The sequence below is a fragment of the Eriocheir sinensis genome, chromosome 39, assembly GCF_024679095.1.
Source record: "Eriocheir sinensis breed Jianghai 21 chromosome 39, ASM2467909v1, whole genome shotgun sequence".
NCBI lineage: Eukaryota > Metazoa > Arthropoda > Malacostraca > Decapoda > Varunidae > Eriocheir > Eriocheir sinensis.
In genome coordinates, this window is record NC_066547.1 from 8772269 (window position 1) to 8788742 (window position 16474).

Genomic DNA, 16474 nt, shown 5'->3' on the forward strand with positions numbered 1-16474 from the left:
CTGCCAATCCACATCCTCTTTACGACTAACACTATTACGCACCTCCACCATTGCCACCACCACCACCACCACCACCAGCATTCCGCTAGCCCTAAACAACCTCTCATCACCACCGCTAATGGCCTCCCCTCCCTGCTTCCCTTCACCTCACCTTCCTGTCCGTCCTCCCTTCCTTCAACCCTTCACCTCCCTTCCTCTCTCCTCTTCACTCTGCCCCCCCCCCCCCCCTGTCCCCTCCCCCTCACCTGCCCTTCGTCCGCCGCTTCACCTCCTTAAAACATGTAAACTATTGACCGGTTCGCCTTTTATAGACTTCCGATGGTTTGTGTTAACGTTTTTTAGCACGAAGTATCACGGAAAAGGAGAAAAATGTTTGTTTATATTTTTTTATTGGAAAAGAAGAAAAGAAGGAGAGAAGAAAAGTATAGGTTTACGTTTAGATTTTTATAGGAAAAGGAAAAGAAGAAAAGAAAAAACTATAGATTTGTGTTCATATTATTATAAAAGAAAAGAAGAAAAGAAAAAAATATAGGTTTGTTTATATTATTATTAGAAAAGAAAAGAAGAAAAAAATGTAGGTTTGGAAAAGAAGAAAAGAGAAAGAAAATATAAGTTTGTGTTTAGATTCTTCAGCAGTCACAGAAAAGGAGAAAAAATAGGTTTGTTTAGATGTTATTGCACAGTATTACAAAAAAAAGCAGAAAAAAATGTGTGTAAATTTTTAGCGACGAGTATCACAGAAAAGAAAAATATGTACAAAACGTTTTAGGAATATTTATCAAACGAAAGTATTAGTGCAGAGTAATGAAGGTTTTTGTTTAGACTTTTAGCGTGGAGAATATCACAGAAAAGAAGAAAGTAAATTGTATACTCCACTTCAGGTATATTTAGCACGCGAAGGTGTATTGAAAGTATTGAAAGGTTGTAAGTATAGAGAGGTAAATAAAAGAAGATATAAAAACATGTTCGGTATGAAAGGTTATATATTCTTGGCTCATGAAGATGTTACAAGTTAAAGGTTATGTGTATACACGTAGAAATGAATAAATAAAACTTTGGGTATAAAATCTATATATAAAAAAAAAACAAGTACTTGCCATAAGGATATAATATACTATTGATCTTGATGATAAAAAGTAGCAATTAAGACGCACAAACGTACCTACCACTCTCCGCACACACACACACACACACACACACACACACACACACACACACATACATCAAGGAGAGGCTGACTGACCAGTATTGTCCATTCTTCAAACAACAACACCCCCAGCAGCAGCCCAGCAATAAAAATAAAAAAAACATGGGGCCGCCAGACCAGGTGTAAAGGAGTGCTCAGGTAGACGCCCTTCAAACACACACACACACACACACACACACACACACACACACACGCACACACACACACACACACACACACACACACACACACACACACACACACACACACACCTGAGAGGACAAGGCAGACAGACAGACTACTTTTGGCGATCCTTCATCATATAAACATTGCACCAACACACACTAATAGGGACGGATGAATCTTTAAAGTCATGGTAGTAGTAGTAGTAGTAGTAGTAGTAGTAGTAGTAGTAGTAGTAGTAGTAGTAGTAGTAATAATAGAAGTAGAGGCAGTACCACAGTAAGAAAAACACAATCACCACCATCACCATCAATACTACTACTACTACTACTACTACTACTACTACTAATAATAATAATAATAATAATAATAATAATAATAATAATAATAATAATAATAATGCCAGTAATGACGGCAGGTTTTCCCATAATGTCCATATATGTACACCTGGGCACTGCAGACTTCCCAGGTGAGCACAAGAAAGGCAAGACAGGACGCACAACACACCCACACCCACACTTCTACCCACACAAAGAGAGAGAGAGAGAGAGAGAGAGAGAGAGAGAGAGAGAGAGAGAGAGAGAGAGAGAGAGAGAGAGAGAGAGAGAGAATAAAAGAGAGACGTGGTATCAAGGTCAACTCCCTCTCTCACATAACCGGACCAGCCTGTGACACACACACACACACACACACACACACACACACACACACTAAAATTCATCCCACACACCATCCCCACTTCCTTGTAAAGCACACACACACACACACACACACACCATACAGAAAAAAATGGATGAAGAGTCGAGTTCTATATTAATCTGCCCAACATAATACTTGGATGACATCACCAGAGTAACCGGAGAGAGAGAGAGAGAGAGAGAGAGAGAGAGAGAGAGAGAGAGAGAGAGAGAGAGACCAACAATACACAAGACTTCACTCTCTCCGAAAACGAGTCGGGTCACGAGGGTACGGAAGAGGAGGAGGAGGAGATGCTGGAAATTACGAAGAAAATGAGGAAAAAATGTGGAAAGAGAAGAAAAAGGACAAAACACAATAGCAATAAGAGGAAGAAGGAGAAAAAGAAGAAGGAGACGAGGAGGAGGAGGAGGAGGAGGAGGAGATGCTGAAAATTACCAAGAAAATGAGGAAAAAATATGAAAAGAAAAAGGAGAAAAACAATACCAAAAAGAGGAAGAAGATAAGGAAGAGGAAGAAAAAGAAGATAACGAAGAAGAAGAGGAAAGAGAAAAAAATTATAAAGATGACCATGATTATACGAAATGAAGACGAATATGACGTAGGAAAACAATACAAGATGAAGAAGATGAAGATGAATAAGAGGAGGAGGAGGAGGAGGAGGAGGAGGAATAGAAATAAGAATGACGTCACACACACACACACACACACACACACACACACACACACACACACCTGAGAGACTGGACAGGTATATATAAGGTGATGTTTCGTTGCCTAGCCTACCAAGAGGAGAAGCAAGGACAGGTGTGTGGGATTTTAATTAATATACCTGTCCTTTCCCTCTCTATCTGTCTCTACCTATCTATCTATCTATTTATCTATCTATGTTTCTCGTCCCTCCTTGTATATGTGAAATATCGTGAAATTATGTATAGCTAATGACTTTAATTTTAGTGGATGTTTATATCTTTTTATTCTTGCTTTTCTTATTCTTTTTTTTATCCTCCTCTTCTACAGTCTTATATATATTTTTTTTTCATACTCGTCCTTTCCTATTATTATTTTCTTCTGCTTTTCTTTTATTTCTCCGTGGTTTTTTTCTCTTCCTCTTTCTCTACAGTCTTATTTTTCATCCTAGTCTTTTTAATTTTTTTTTTCTTCCTCGTTTCTTTTTCTTTCTCCTCTTCCTCTTCTACTGTCTTTATCATTTTTCGTCTTCGTCTTTTTTATTCTATTTTTCTTGTCTCTTCTTGCTTTTATTTTCTCCTCCACAGTTTTATAATTTTTCATCCTCGTATTTTTTTCTATTTTTTTCTTACTTGTTTCTTTCCTTTTTCTCCTTCCTTTTCCTTGTGCTTCTGCGGGTCTTTAATTCCGTACTGGTTGTTGTTGTTGTTGTTGTTGTTGTTTGTTTTTACAGTATAATAAGCAGCTCAAGGGCAAAAGTAAATGAGAACAAAAATATCCCGCTAATCACTGCTCCTATTTACCCTTAACTGTTTCCTCTGATCAGTAAATAAATAAATACATAAATAAATAAATAACGGCGTGTGATGATAAACCAGAATTATGAGGCCGTCGGTTTGTTCATTCTCTCTCTTAGTGAAATATATAAGCGGTTTTATGACTAATTTATTCAGTCTGACGATACATTAATCCCTCGTCTCATCATAATACCTTTTTCATTACTATTATTATTATTACTGTGAGCATTATTCATTTTTATCATTACGGGAAATTATATTGCGAAGTGATAATTATGTTTTCAGTGGGTAAAAATATGTATAATTGTTTTTTTTTTCGTGTAATTACGTTTCACCTTTTAATTATATTTTATACTTAATACTCTAAGCTATAATTCCTTTCATCATTCAATCCATTAATGTATGTATATGTGTGTATATGTATGAATGTTAGTATGTATTGATGTTTTATGCACGTAGTATGTATGAATGCATCTATGAATATATGTATCCATGTGTGACTGTGAATGTATGCAGATGTATGTATGTATATATGAATGTATGTATGTATGTTTGTAGCCTATATTTTGGAGAACGGCTCGTCATTGTGGTAATTTCACTGGTGGTGGTGGTGGTGGTGGAGTGGGGTGGAGTAGAGTGGAGGAGAGGAGAGAGGAGGTAGTGGATGAGGAGAGAGGGAAGGGGGAGAGGAGAGGGAGTGTGGGAAAATGGCAGCGAGTTTGTGGAATAAGAGGGGAGAGGAAGATGGGGGTGTTGAATGGGAGGAGGAGGAGGAGGAGGAGGAGGAGGCATAAGAGTAGTTGTGAAGGTGGTTTGGTAACACTGCTGCCCCCCATACAGACCCTCCCTCCCTCTTTTCTCTTTCTCCTGGGTCACTGGCCTCTGTCCCCTCCGCGGTCCCTTCCTTCCTTCCTGAACACACACACACACACACACACACACACACACACACACACACACACGGGAAAAGGAATATGTAGCTATCTTGTTGCTTCTCTTCTTTTTCTCCTCCTCCTCCTCCTCTACCTTCTTTAAATTTCATCTTCGTCTTTTTATTGATTTTTCTCTCGTTTCTTCTTTTTTTCCTTTTTCTTTGATCGTCTACATTAATCTTCTTGTTATTTTTGTTCTTTATCTTTATCTCTTCCTCTTCATCTACCTCCAATTTCTTTTTCTTCTTCAGTAGTCCTTCCACGTCCCTCCCTCAGTGGTGATTCAACCCTTTTATTGTTTTTTTATTAGTATTTATCAACCTTTCTTTCATCTAATATTCCCCGTCCACTTATTTTCCATAAACCTCAAGACTAGCGGGAACCACTGTAGTAACATCCCTTTGTTTTGTTTAAATAAGGTTTTGGCATCCTTACATCTGTGTTTTATTTAAATGTCACTTTGCTTAAGGTCGTTGATTGTGTTTACGATAATGTGTTGGCGTCTTCGTGGCTATAAACGATGAGAAGCTGAATGTTTTACTGTCCTAGTGACTGGTTAGCTCATCCAACATCATATTGCAAAAAGGCTAAGTACATTTCCTACTTATTTATAACTTTGTGGTACTTTTGAGCAAATCATTTAAATTACCAACAAAGTTTCAACTCGTTTTTTATTTCCTTGGAGTAAATTAGACATGCCAAGAAAACACTGAATATAAAGAATTTCCCAGGACAGCTGCTCCATTTATATAAGAAGACAGAGGAACGTGCCAGAAGTCAAATTAGTTTCTCTTCATTTTTCCATCTAACTAATAAAAAGTACACTATTTATACCTCATATTATACCATGATACAATGACTTAATTACTTATATTTTCGATGCATTTTCCGTCAACAAAAAACGACTACACTATAATCGATCACATTGGTATTTAAAACCCTGTTGGCTATTTTCGTTTTGGCTCACTAAGAGTTAAGCGCATGCACCCCATTCAACTAAGAAACACGACTAACTATTTTGGCCGCCTACTATTATTATTATATACTTAACGTGACGCAAAGGAACTATTTACGCACTATTTCATCACCATCACCACCACCAACCACCACCACCATCACCACTACTACTAACCACCAACACCACTTCCACAATTCTTACTACCAATACCACCACCATTCCTACCACCATCCCTACCACAACCACCACCACCCACCAATACCAACCACAATTACGAAGTGTATGAGTGTGAGTGCGTGTGTGCGTGTGTGTGTGTCTATCTTTGCCCCCACCCTTCATCATCCTAAAACGGGGACTTTCTCGCTATTTTCGCTCCTTCCAACTTTACAAACTTGCGTACCCTGGCGCGGCCGTTCTGAAGAGTGCCAGAAGATGGGGGTGCGAGGGAGGGAGAGAGAAAGGAAAAAAATAATAGGGGGAAGGTGAGTCAAGTAAAGAGGGGAAAAAAAGAGCAGAGGGGGGGAGAAGGGGGAGGTAGGAATCGCCAGAGAGAGGGTGAGAGAAAGGAAAAAAGAGAGTAGAGGGGAAGGAAGAAGAGACGGAGAGTGAGTGGTACGAAGGGAGAGAAAGAAAAGGGGAAGGGAGGGAATGTGATACGCAAGAAGGATATATGAGGGAGAGGGAGAAAAGAAAAATACAGGAGGAAAAGAGAGTAGTGGGAGTGAGGTAAGAGAAGCTAGGAAGGAGAAAAGGAGAGGGGGTATGAAGGGAGAGAGAGAAAGTGAGAGAGAGAGAGAGGGGAAGAAGAGAAGGAAAGTGAGTAGCGAGAAGGAGAAAAGAAAAACAAGTAAGAAGGGAGAAGATAGGAAAAGTGTGAGAAGGACGAACAGAGAGAGGGAGAGAAAGAAAGGTGAAGAAGGGAAGGAAACCGAGAAAGACGAGGAGGAAAGGAGATATGACAGGGAAAGCGAAGGGGATGAAGGAAGGAGCGAAGGGAGGGGGGATAAGTGGAGTGCCAAAAAGGGGTGAAGGGAATGCCAAGGGTAGGAAGTTAATGGGATGTGTCAAGGCCGTAGAGTAGCCATAAGGGAGGAAGGTAAGTAAGGGTGCCAGGTAAGTTAGAGTGCCAACGAGATTTAATGCCAAAGTGTCTGAGTGAAGGAAAAAAGTTGAGAGGTTAATAAGAACACAGATTTAAGGAGTGCCAGAGTTTGAGTCAATACCTATAGGGTGAAAATAAAAATAAGGGTGCCAACAGAATCGAATGCCAAAGTGCCAGAGTGGGAGATAAAAAAGATGAGGTTAATAAGAACACAGATTTAAGGAGTGCCAGAGTTTGAGTCAATACCTATAGGGTGAAAATAAAAATAAGGGTGCCAACAGAATCTAATGCCAAAGTGCCAGATTGGAGGATAAAAAAGATGAGGTTAATAAGGACACAGATTTAAGGAGTGCCAGAGTTTGAGTCAATACCTATAGGGTGAAAATAAAAATAAGGGTGCCAACAGAATCGAATGCCAAAGTGCCAGAGTGGGGGATAAAAAAGATGAGGTTAATAAGGACACAGACTTAAGGAGTGCCAGAGTTTATTTGGAGTTAATACCTGTGGAGTGAGTAAAAAATGAAGGGTTACCTGGGTGTGGGTGGGAGGGGGGGAGAGGGTGTCATTGTATACAAATAAGGTGCCAGATAAACAATAACCACACCAGAACAGTTAACGAACCTACACCATACAACTGTACACTCCTACTGTCTTTCCTTCTCCCCGACCTGTACCTCACAATCAACCCACTTCCTCTTCTTACTATACCCGTGATGGGGGTGCGAGGGAGGGAGAGAAAGAAAAAAATAATGGAGGGAAGGCGAGTGAAGAAAGGATGAAAATAATAAGGAAAAGAGGGGACGAAGAGGTAGAAAATGACAGGAAGGAAGAAAGGAGAGGGAGACGGGGAGAGACAGACAGAGTTAGGAAGCAAAGAGTGCCAAGGGAAGATACCACTGTGATGTGTCAGAAGAGGTTGACTGCAAGGGAGGTAAAAAGTAACCCATAAATATTTGAAGCTGAAAAAAAAAGGAATGCAAGGAGCAGTAGGAGAGATTAATTAATGAACGGAGTGGAGTGGAGTGGAGAGGAAAGAGAAAGAGGAAATAGACGGAGAGAGGGAAAAAGTAAGAAAACAGGGGTAGGAAGGTAATGGGTTGTGTCAGAGGTGTGGTCATAAGGGAGGAAGATGAGAAAGGGTGCCAAGAGAGCGGTAACAGGAATGAAGGAAAAGTTGACATAGCAAGACATAAAAAAAGGCACAAGAAATTAATGTGTTATGGGTCGAAAGAGACAGGCGAGGCATACAAAAAAATAGACGGAAGTGGATGTGGGGTGAAAAACAGAGAAAGAGGAAGAGGAGGAGGAGGAGGAAGTGTGACAGAAAACCATGTGAGAGACGAAGGGAGATATCAGGAGTGGAGGACAAGGGTGAGTGCTAAGAGGAAGGGGTAATGGATGGAGGTCAGGGATGGCAGGGTTATGAGGTGGTAAAGGTCAGAGAGGGAGGGTGTCAGGGAGGAGTCAGGTGGAGGAAGGAGGGAGTCAGGGAGGAGGGTCAGGGAGGAGAGTCAGGGAGGAAGAAGTCAGGGAGAGGAAGGTGTCAGGGAGGGAGTCAGGGAGGAAGAATTCAGGGAGAGGAAGGAATCAGGAATCATGTCTCATTTTCTTTAATTTCCTATATCTACATTATTCACTTTTTACAACATTTTTACCTTCTATCCACTCCTAAATTAAGAGAATGGGATAAGCGAAGGGTGAAAAGGGAGGAGGAAAATGAAAAAAAAAGGAGGAATGGGAAGAACTTTAGTTGGGGGGGTAGGAGGAAGGGGAGGTAAGGAAGAGTAATAAGATGTTGAACCTTCACTTTCTGCTCATCTATATTTTTCCCTTTTTTTTCCTATTCCTTATTTTCCTCCCCTCACTTCGTTCATCAAACTCTCCTACTCCTTGGATTTTTTTTTTTTCAGCTTCATATATTTACGAGTCACTTTTTGTTATCTTCTATTATTTATTATTCCTCTCCTTCCTTTACACACATTTCTTAATCATTTCCTTCCTCCTGTTACTCATATTCTCTAAGTCTTTCCCTCCTCCTTCCTTTAATAATTCTCTCTCTCTCCACTTTTCCTCCTTCTTCCCGTTCTTTCTTTTCCCTAATTCCTTCTGATTCTTCTTGCCTCTCTCTCCTTCCTTCTCTTCCCCCTAATCCCCGTTTCTCCTCCTCTTCCTCTCTTCCCTCCTCCGGTTCTCTCCATAATCTTACGCCATTATTTGACATTTCTCTCCACTATTGTCTCCTCCTTTTTTATCATTATTTTTTCTTTCGTTCTCTTTCCTTAATGTCCTTTTAAATGATACGTGACGAGGGGGGAAGGGGGGGGGGAGAGAGAGAGAGAGAGAGAGAGAGAGAGAGAGAGAGAGAGAGAGAGAGAGAGAGAGAGAGAGAGAGAGAGAGAGAGAGAGAGAGAGAGAGAGAGAGAGAGAGAGAGAGAGAGAGAGAGAGAGAGAGAGAGAGAGAGTGTAGTTTCGGTATAGTTTCGGTGTTGAATTTATAATGAAGGTGAACCGGACCCGACTTTTTCTTTCTTTTTAGAAGTATACGTTGAAAAAGGGTGAAGAAAAAAAAAGACCAGGAAATAGATTAAAGTTTTTTTTTTCTAAACCAAGTTATGTGCTAGTAATTAAAATCTCTCTCTCTCTCGGATACTGACCATAATAAGTGATACGAGAATGCGAGAGAGAGAGAGAGAGAGAGAGAGAGAGAGAGAGAGAGAGAGAGAGTAAATGTGATGCATAAAGAGAGAAAATACATGGGAATAAAAGGTTAACAGGGAGGCGAAAGAGAAAGGGAGGAAGGGAGAAAGTGAGAGGAGGGAGAAGGTGAGAGGGAGAGGGAGTGAGGAAAAAAAATAAGAGAAAACGTAGATAACAAGAATGGCACAAGAAAAGGGCGGGGACGAATGAATGGAGGAAAGAAGGGAGAGAGAGAGGGAAAAAAAGGGAGGGAAGGCTGAGTGAAGTGAGGAAAGGAGAGTAGAGAAGGAGGAAGGAGGAGGAGGTAAGAAACGCTATAGAAAGGAAGGTGTGAGAGAAAGGGAGGAACAGGAGAAGGAAGGGAGAGAACGAAAGAATGGAAAATGAGAAGCAAAAAGGAAAGATCTGCATGAGGGAGAGGGAGAAATAGAAGGACAAAGGGAGAGAAAGAAAGAGAGAGGAGGGAAAGTGGAAGACGAGTAGGAAAGGAGATATGAGGGAGAGGGAGAAAAGAAAACAAGGAAGAAAGGGAGAAGGTATTAAGGCAGGTGAGAGAGGGAGGAACAGAAGAACAGAGGGAGAGAAGGGATGGAGAGTGAGAGGAGACAGGGAGTAAAAGATGTGAGGGAAAGGGAGAGAAAAACAAGGAGGGGAGAAATTATTAAGGCAGGTAAAAGAGAGAGGAACAGAAGAACAGAGGGAGAGAAAGAACGGGGAAGGGAAAGAAAGAAAAAACGAGGAGAGGAGGATTGAGGGAGAGGGAGAAAAGAAAAACAAGGAAGAAGGGAGAAGCTATGAAGGTGTGAGAGGGAGGGAGGGGGGGAGGGAGGGAGATAAATAAGTAGAGGTTAGTGAGGGGAGGTAAGGGAGGAAGAGGAAGGGAGAGGGAGGTAAGAAAAACAAGGAGGGAGAGGGAGACGTTGTGAAGGAAGGTGTGAAAGGGAGGAGGAAGGGAGGAAGGGAGGAAGAGGCAAACACACCTTCCTTGTAACCATGAAGAGGAGGAGGAGGAGGAGGATAGTAGTGACTTGTCTACCTTTCTGAGGAGGAGAAGAGGAAGATGGTGATGAAGATGATGAAGTATAGAAGAAGAAGAAGAAGAACAAGAAGAACAAGAACAAGAAGAAGAAAAAGAAGAAGAAGAAGAAAAGATGAAGAAGAAAAAGATAAAGAAGAAAAAGAAGAAAAAGATGAAGAAAATGAGAGAGAGAGAGAGAGAGAGAGAGAGAGAGAGAGAGAGAGAGAGAGAGAGAGAGAGAGAGAGAGAGAGAGAGAGAGAGAGATTTTCACAGTGGCACGATTGTTATGAATGGTGGCATGGAGAGAGAGAGATAAGGTGTGAGCTGGAGATAAGAGTGCTTAGAGTGTGTTATCTTTCCTCCACCTCCTCCTCCACCAGGGTTAGCATGTGGATCTTCCCTGATAATAACTCCATCTCGTCTTTTTTTCCTTCAATAGTTATATCTGTTACTCTCACGCTTCCTCTCTTTTTTTTCTTTTTTTTTTATCCTTGACACTCATATCTACTCTCTGCTGGTCATTACTCGTTCTTATCTCATTTTTCCAGCTTCTCCACCTCTTCCTCCACCTCCTCCTCCTCCTCCTCCTCCTCCTCCTCCAATCTGCTCGTCCGGGAGAGCGATCGCCTTCACCTGCCAGTTACCTGTTAATTAGCGATGCGGACAGGTAGGCGTATAGACGGACGCGGACAGGCTCGATAATCGGTTCTGAAGAGTTTCGTGCAGGTAAAGGAAAGGGACACAATGATTCTTTCTCCTCTTGTTATCGATCATTATACGGGGAAAAAATTATCTTGTCTGCTGCACTCGATAAGCAAATGATTCTTTCTTTTTTTGGTTGTTATCGATTTTACGGAGAAAAAATTATCTGTCTTCTGCACTTGATAAGCAAATGATTCTTTCTTTTTATTTTATTGATTATACGCAAAAAATAATTATCTTGTCTTCTGCACTTGATAAGCAAATGATTCTTTCTTTTTATTTTATTGATTATACGCAAAAAATAATTATCTTGTCTCCTGCACTCGATAAGCCAATGATTCTTTCTTTTTTTGGTTGTTATCGTTTATACGGAAAAAAATCTTGTCTTCTACACTCGCTAAGCCAATGATTCTTTCTTTTTTTGGTTGTTATCGATCATTATACGGAGAAAAAATTATCTTGTCTTCTGCACTTGATAAGCAAATGATTCTTTCTTTTTTTGGTTGTTATCGATTTTACGGAAAAAAAATTATCTTGTCTTCTACACTTGATAAGCAAATGATTCTTTCTTTTTTGGTTGTTATCGATTATACGGAAAAAAATATCTTGTCTGCTGCACTCGATAAGCAAATGATTCTTTCTTTTTTTGGTTGTTATCGATTATACGGAGAAAAAATTATCTTGTCTTCTGCACTCGATAAGCAAATGATTCTTTCTTTTTATTTTATTGGTTATACGCAAAAAATAATTATCTTGTCTTCTGCACTTGATAAGCAAATGATTCTTTCTTTTTATTTTATTGATTATACGCAAAAAATAATTATCTTGTCTCCTGCACTCGATAAGCCAATGATTCTTTCTTTTTTTGGTTGTTATCGATTATACGGAAAAAAATCTTGTCTTCTGCACTCGCTAAGGAAAAAAGACGCTGATTGTTTTCTGTCCTTTTTTTTCGAATAAATACAAAAAATAAAAATAAAATAAAAAATAATAATAATCTCGTCTTCTGCACTCGGTAAGCAAGACACACCGATACTTTCTCTTTCTTTTATCGATTATTCATACAAAAAGAAGTCCTGTTCCTTGCTCAAGCAAAATATGTAAATAGATTCTTCTAAAAACTAAAGGATTCTAAAAGGGAGGGAGGAAATGGGAGTTGAGAGAAGGGGGGGAAGGGAGGGGGATTGAGTAGTAGTAGTAGTAGTAGTAGTAGTAGTAGTAGTAGCAATACCAGTAGTAGCAATAGAAGTTATGTATGTTTGGATATGGGTTGTAAAGAAGCGTATAAAAGGGAGTCAGGTACTATGATTATTTCGGGGTTTTAAAATGTATGTTACCTACAGTACTATTGACTTCCTCGTCTTTTGCACTCGGAAAGAAACAGCATTAAAATTCTTCTAAAAAAACAATGGCATACTAAAAAATGGGGCTGATGTTACCTATATATAGCGTTATTAGGCCTTGACTGTACGAGCACGCGCTGATAAACCATTTCTCAAGTGCCCTGGACGTAAAGCAAAGCAAGTACTCACATAACTAGACCGAAGTGATTTCTTGCTGGTTTATAGTGAAACTTTAAACATTACAGCAAAGAGGAAGAAAACGCAAAACATGAGAACGAAAACTATATTCACTAAGTTATATATTTGTTGTTTGTTGTTGTTTTTGTTTTTGTTTTTTTGCATACTTGAAGGCTTGGGATATAAACGGCGAAATGAACGAATGGGTTAATGATTTAATTGATGAACTAATAAATAAATATATAAATAAAGGGAAAACATGGAAAGTAATACAATTTATGCATTCAAACATAACGAGAGAGAGAGAGAGAGAGAGAGAGAGAGAGAGAGAGAGAGAGAGAGAGAGGTAAAGGTACTCTCCTTGACCTACATACACCGACCCTATCGCAAGTTAGCACTGATATTTTTAATTGTTTGTATACCTCTCTCTCTCTCTCTCATACTCCATCCTTACCCATCTGACCCTCGACCTTTCCTTCCCTCCTCCTCCTCCTCCTCATCTTCCTCCTCCTCATCATCATCATCTTCCTCCTCCTCCTCCTCCTCCTCCGCCAGTAAAGAACACAAAAAATCACTATCAAACTATTTTTCCTTAACATAAATACCCAAAACTAAGGGGAGGCGCAGCAAAGTTCGGAGGTTCAGGGAGGGGGGAGGGGAGAGGAAAGAGGGGAAGAAGGGGGAGAGGGGAAGAGGGGAGAGGGAAGGGGGGAGAGAGGGGAGAGACATTTAATAATTCTGAGGGGATGTTCTAGCAAAGCGGTGGGAGGGAGGGAGGGAGGAAATGGGAGTTGAGAGAAGGGAGGGAAGGGAGGGGGGTATTGAGTAGTAGTAGTAGTAGTAGTAGTAGTAGTAGTAGTAGTAGTAGTAGTAGTAGCAATTATGTGTGTTTGGATATGGGTTGTAAAGAAGCGGATAAAAGGGGGTCAAGTACTGTGATCATTTAGGGGGTTTAATATGTATGAAACGTTAGTGTGTATGAGTAAGGGAGCAGGTATGCGGGTGGGGGAAATAGGAAAGGAAGGGGGTTGGGTTGTGGCAGTTCTAAAGAGGAGGGAGAATGGGGTAAGGTTTGAAGGGGAAAGAGGGAAGATGGGGTGGAGAGATCAATGAAAAAATAATAGCAGAGAAGATGGTTCGGTTAGTGGAGGATAAAGGGGAACAAGGGTGGTAGTACTGTGAGGAGACAAAGAGGGGGGGTGGAGGTAAGGTTTGAAGGGGGAAGAGGAATATTAGCTATGGGGTGCATGGAGATCAATGAAGAAAAACTAATAGAAAAAGAAGTGAGGATGGAGAAATAGAGAAGAGCAGAGATCGCACCGGTATTAGAAAACGTGAAAGGTTGTAGTGTGAGGAGACAAAGAGGGGTGTTGGAGGTAAGGTTTGAAGGGGGAAGAGGAATATTAGCTATGGGGTGCATGGAGATCAATGAAAAAATAAAGCTAATAGAAAAAGAAGTGAGGTTGAAGAATAAAGGAGAGCAGAAATCGTAACAGTGTGAGGAAACGTGAAAGGTAGTAGAATATTAGCTATGGGGTGCATGGAGATCAATGAAAAAATAAAAATAAAAGAAAAAGAAGTGAGGGTGGTTAAGAATAAAGGAGAGCAGAAATCGTAACAGTGTGAGGAAACGTGAAAGGTAGGCCTCAGTGTCTTATCTTGGGGTGCTGTTTCGAAACCCTTACGCAGAGAATGTACTTTCATAACAGAGTAGTTACTAGATGATGGACTAACGTTGTTCCTCATGGGGTGTCTGTCTGTCTGTATGAAGGTATGTCCGCATGTATATTTGGCCTGGTAAAATTATAGTAGCTTAGCTCGGAGGGTACTTTCAAATGTATATATACCAATGTCAGTCTGTATACGTGTTACTATCCGTCTTAAAGGAAGAGGAGGAGGAGGAGGAGGAGGAAGGAACAAGACACCGCATAGGGGAGGATGTTTTTTTTAGTTTCTTCTAAATTTATACACACACACACACACACACACACACACACACACACACACACACACACACCAATTAACCTTTAGCGACGGAGGGCGTGAGGCAGGTGCTCGAAGGAGGCCACACCTGTCTTGAGGGAACGGCAGGTAAGGTGGCCGGAGGGAAGAGAGGCGTGGGTGAGGAGGAGGAGGAGGAGGAGGAGGGAAAGTCAGGGTTAAGGAATGCATGGACACGTAGATGGGCGTAAGAAGAGGGAAAGATGCCAAGGAAGGGAGAGAAAGGGAGATGGGTGTGGCAGAGAGAGAGAGAGAGAGAGAGAGAGAGAGAGAGAGAGAGAATACTAACACAGACAGGGTGTGGCGGATAGACAGCGACGGGAGTAGCCGAGGAGGCGGCGGCGGCGGAGACAGAACGAGTACATCGCGCGGCGCTAAGGCGGGACCAGCAAGGTAGTGTTGGCACCCCAAACCTTGGCAACACTAGCGGGCACAACCTCAAGGTAACACAACAAAACGCAATGCAACACACACACACACACACACACACACACACACACAGTCACACACTCACCTTGACGATGTCGGTGGACTCGAGAAGCTCCCTGAGGCCGCCTTCGTACATGAGGCTCCGCTCCACCATCACGTCGAAGATATAGATGTGGCCCGAGACGAGGCCCACCTGAAGGAGCGTCATGGGTCCCGAGGGGCCTAGGTTGACGCCCTCCCCGTCGAAGCTGACGGGTTGGCGCGCGGCCAGAATGGCGCTCACCAGCTGGCGCGCCTCCCGCACCGACACCACCACCCGCGTGTGCCGCAGCAGGCGCCCCGTCACGTTCTCGCCGCTGTCCCCGCCGCTGTAGCTCACGCGGTCCCGTTCACTGTTGTCCGCTAAAGTTTTCCGGAGCAGGGAGTTCACGCGCGCCTTGAGGGTCTGTTGCTGTTGCTGGGGCGGCGGTGCGGGAGGCTGCAGGGGCGGCTGCCTCACCGGGGACGTTGGCGACGTGGGAGACCTGACCAGCTCCTCTCTGTCCGGCGACGAGGTGTTGATGTTGTTGTTGGCGATGGTGCTGTTGTTGTTCCGTTGGGGAATGTGCTGTTGCTGGTACTGTGGCTGTACAGGTGTGCTCTGCTGCTGGTACTGCTGGGGGGGCGGCTGAGCGTTGTAGGAGGAGTAGAGGGGCTGCGGGGCCTGGGTGTTGGGAGTGGTGGGCGTGGGGGGCGCTGAGGTGGTTGCGGTGGGGGCCGCGGCGTTGTGGACGAGGCGCACCATGTTGGCCTGCACGAAGAAGGTGTTGGAGTGCATCTTGAGGAAGGTGGCGAGGTCGCTGCTGCACCGACACAGCTGCGAGAGCGTGTCCTTAGGGAAGGCATTGGCCAGGCCGTTGAAGAGCGTCTCGATGATGAGCGGCCCGCGAATCAGCGCCGCCGAACAGTACTGCAACACCTGTAGAGAAGGAAATGCACCTGTTTATTAGCGTGTGGTGGGTAGGCAGGCAGGTAGGTATATATAAGTAAGTAAGTATAGATAGATAGAAAGGTGGGTTGGGAGGTAGGTAGGTGGGTAAGTAGGAAGGTAAGTAGATAGATAGGTAGGTAAGTGGGCAGATAGGCAGGTTAGTAGAGAGTAGAAACACATCAAAAGAGTTATTAATAAACCCGTTCCGTTCATCAATATTTTCCTACAAGTTAAAGTTACTCAACACACCGCCAGAGCCACAAATTAAATACACAACTGACTGAACGAATGAATGATCGGACGTTCCAACTCATTAATTAGGCAACGCTCGTCTTTTTTTTTTAACAGTACACACACACACACACACACACACACACTCACCGGCGTCGCATTTACAGCCGAGTTTATAAAATAGTGAGTTTCTTTACAAGTTGTAGCGGTGTTTATTTACAAGCTGGAGAATATTTACGACCCCGGCGCCCTGCCATGTAGCGTTCTTAGCTCACCTGTGTTTCTGACCACGTGAGGAGGAGGAGGAGGAGGAGGAGGAGGGAGTGCTAACGCCAAATATTTACATGTAACTAAACAGACG

At 42.3% G+C, this 16474-nt stretch overlaps 1 protein-coding gene across 1 annotated transcript in view; it reads right to left on the reverse strand.

The window, feature by feature from the left end:
- The window catches only part of LOC127008942 (egalitarian protein homolog), an 86742-nt gene that overhangs the window by 64496 nt on the left and 5772 nt on the right, over positions 1 to 16474 (reverse strand). Inside the window, exon 2 of the mRNA XM_050881454.1 lies at positions 14998 to 15870. Within this exon, the coding sequence (XP_050737411.1) occupies positions 14998 to 15870 (873 nt within the window). The remainder of the gene's footprint in view (positions 1 to 14997; positions 15871 to 16474) is intronic.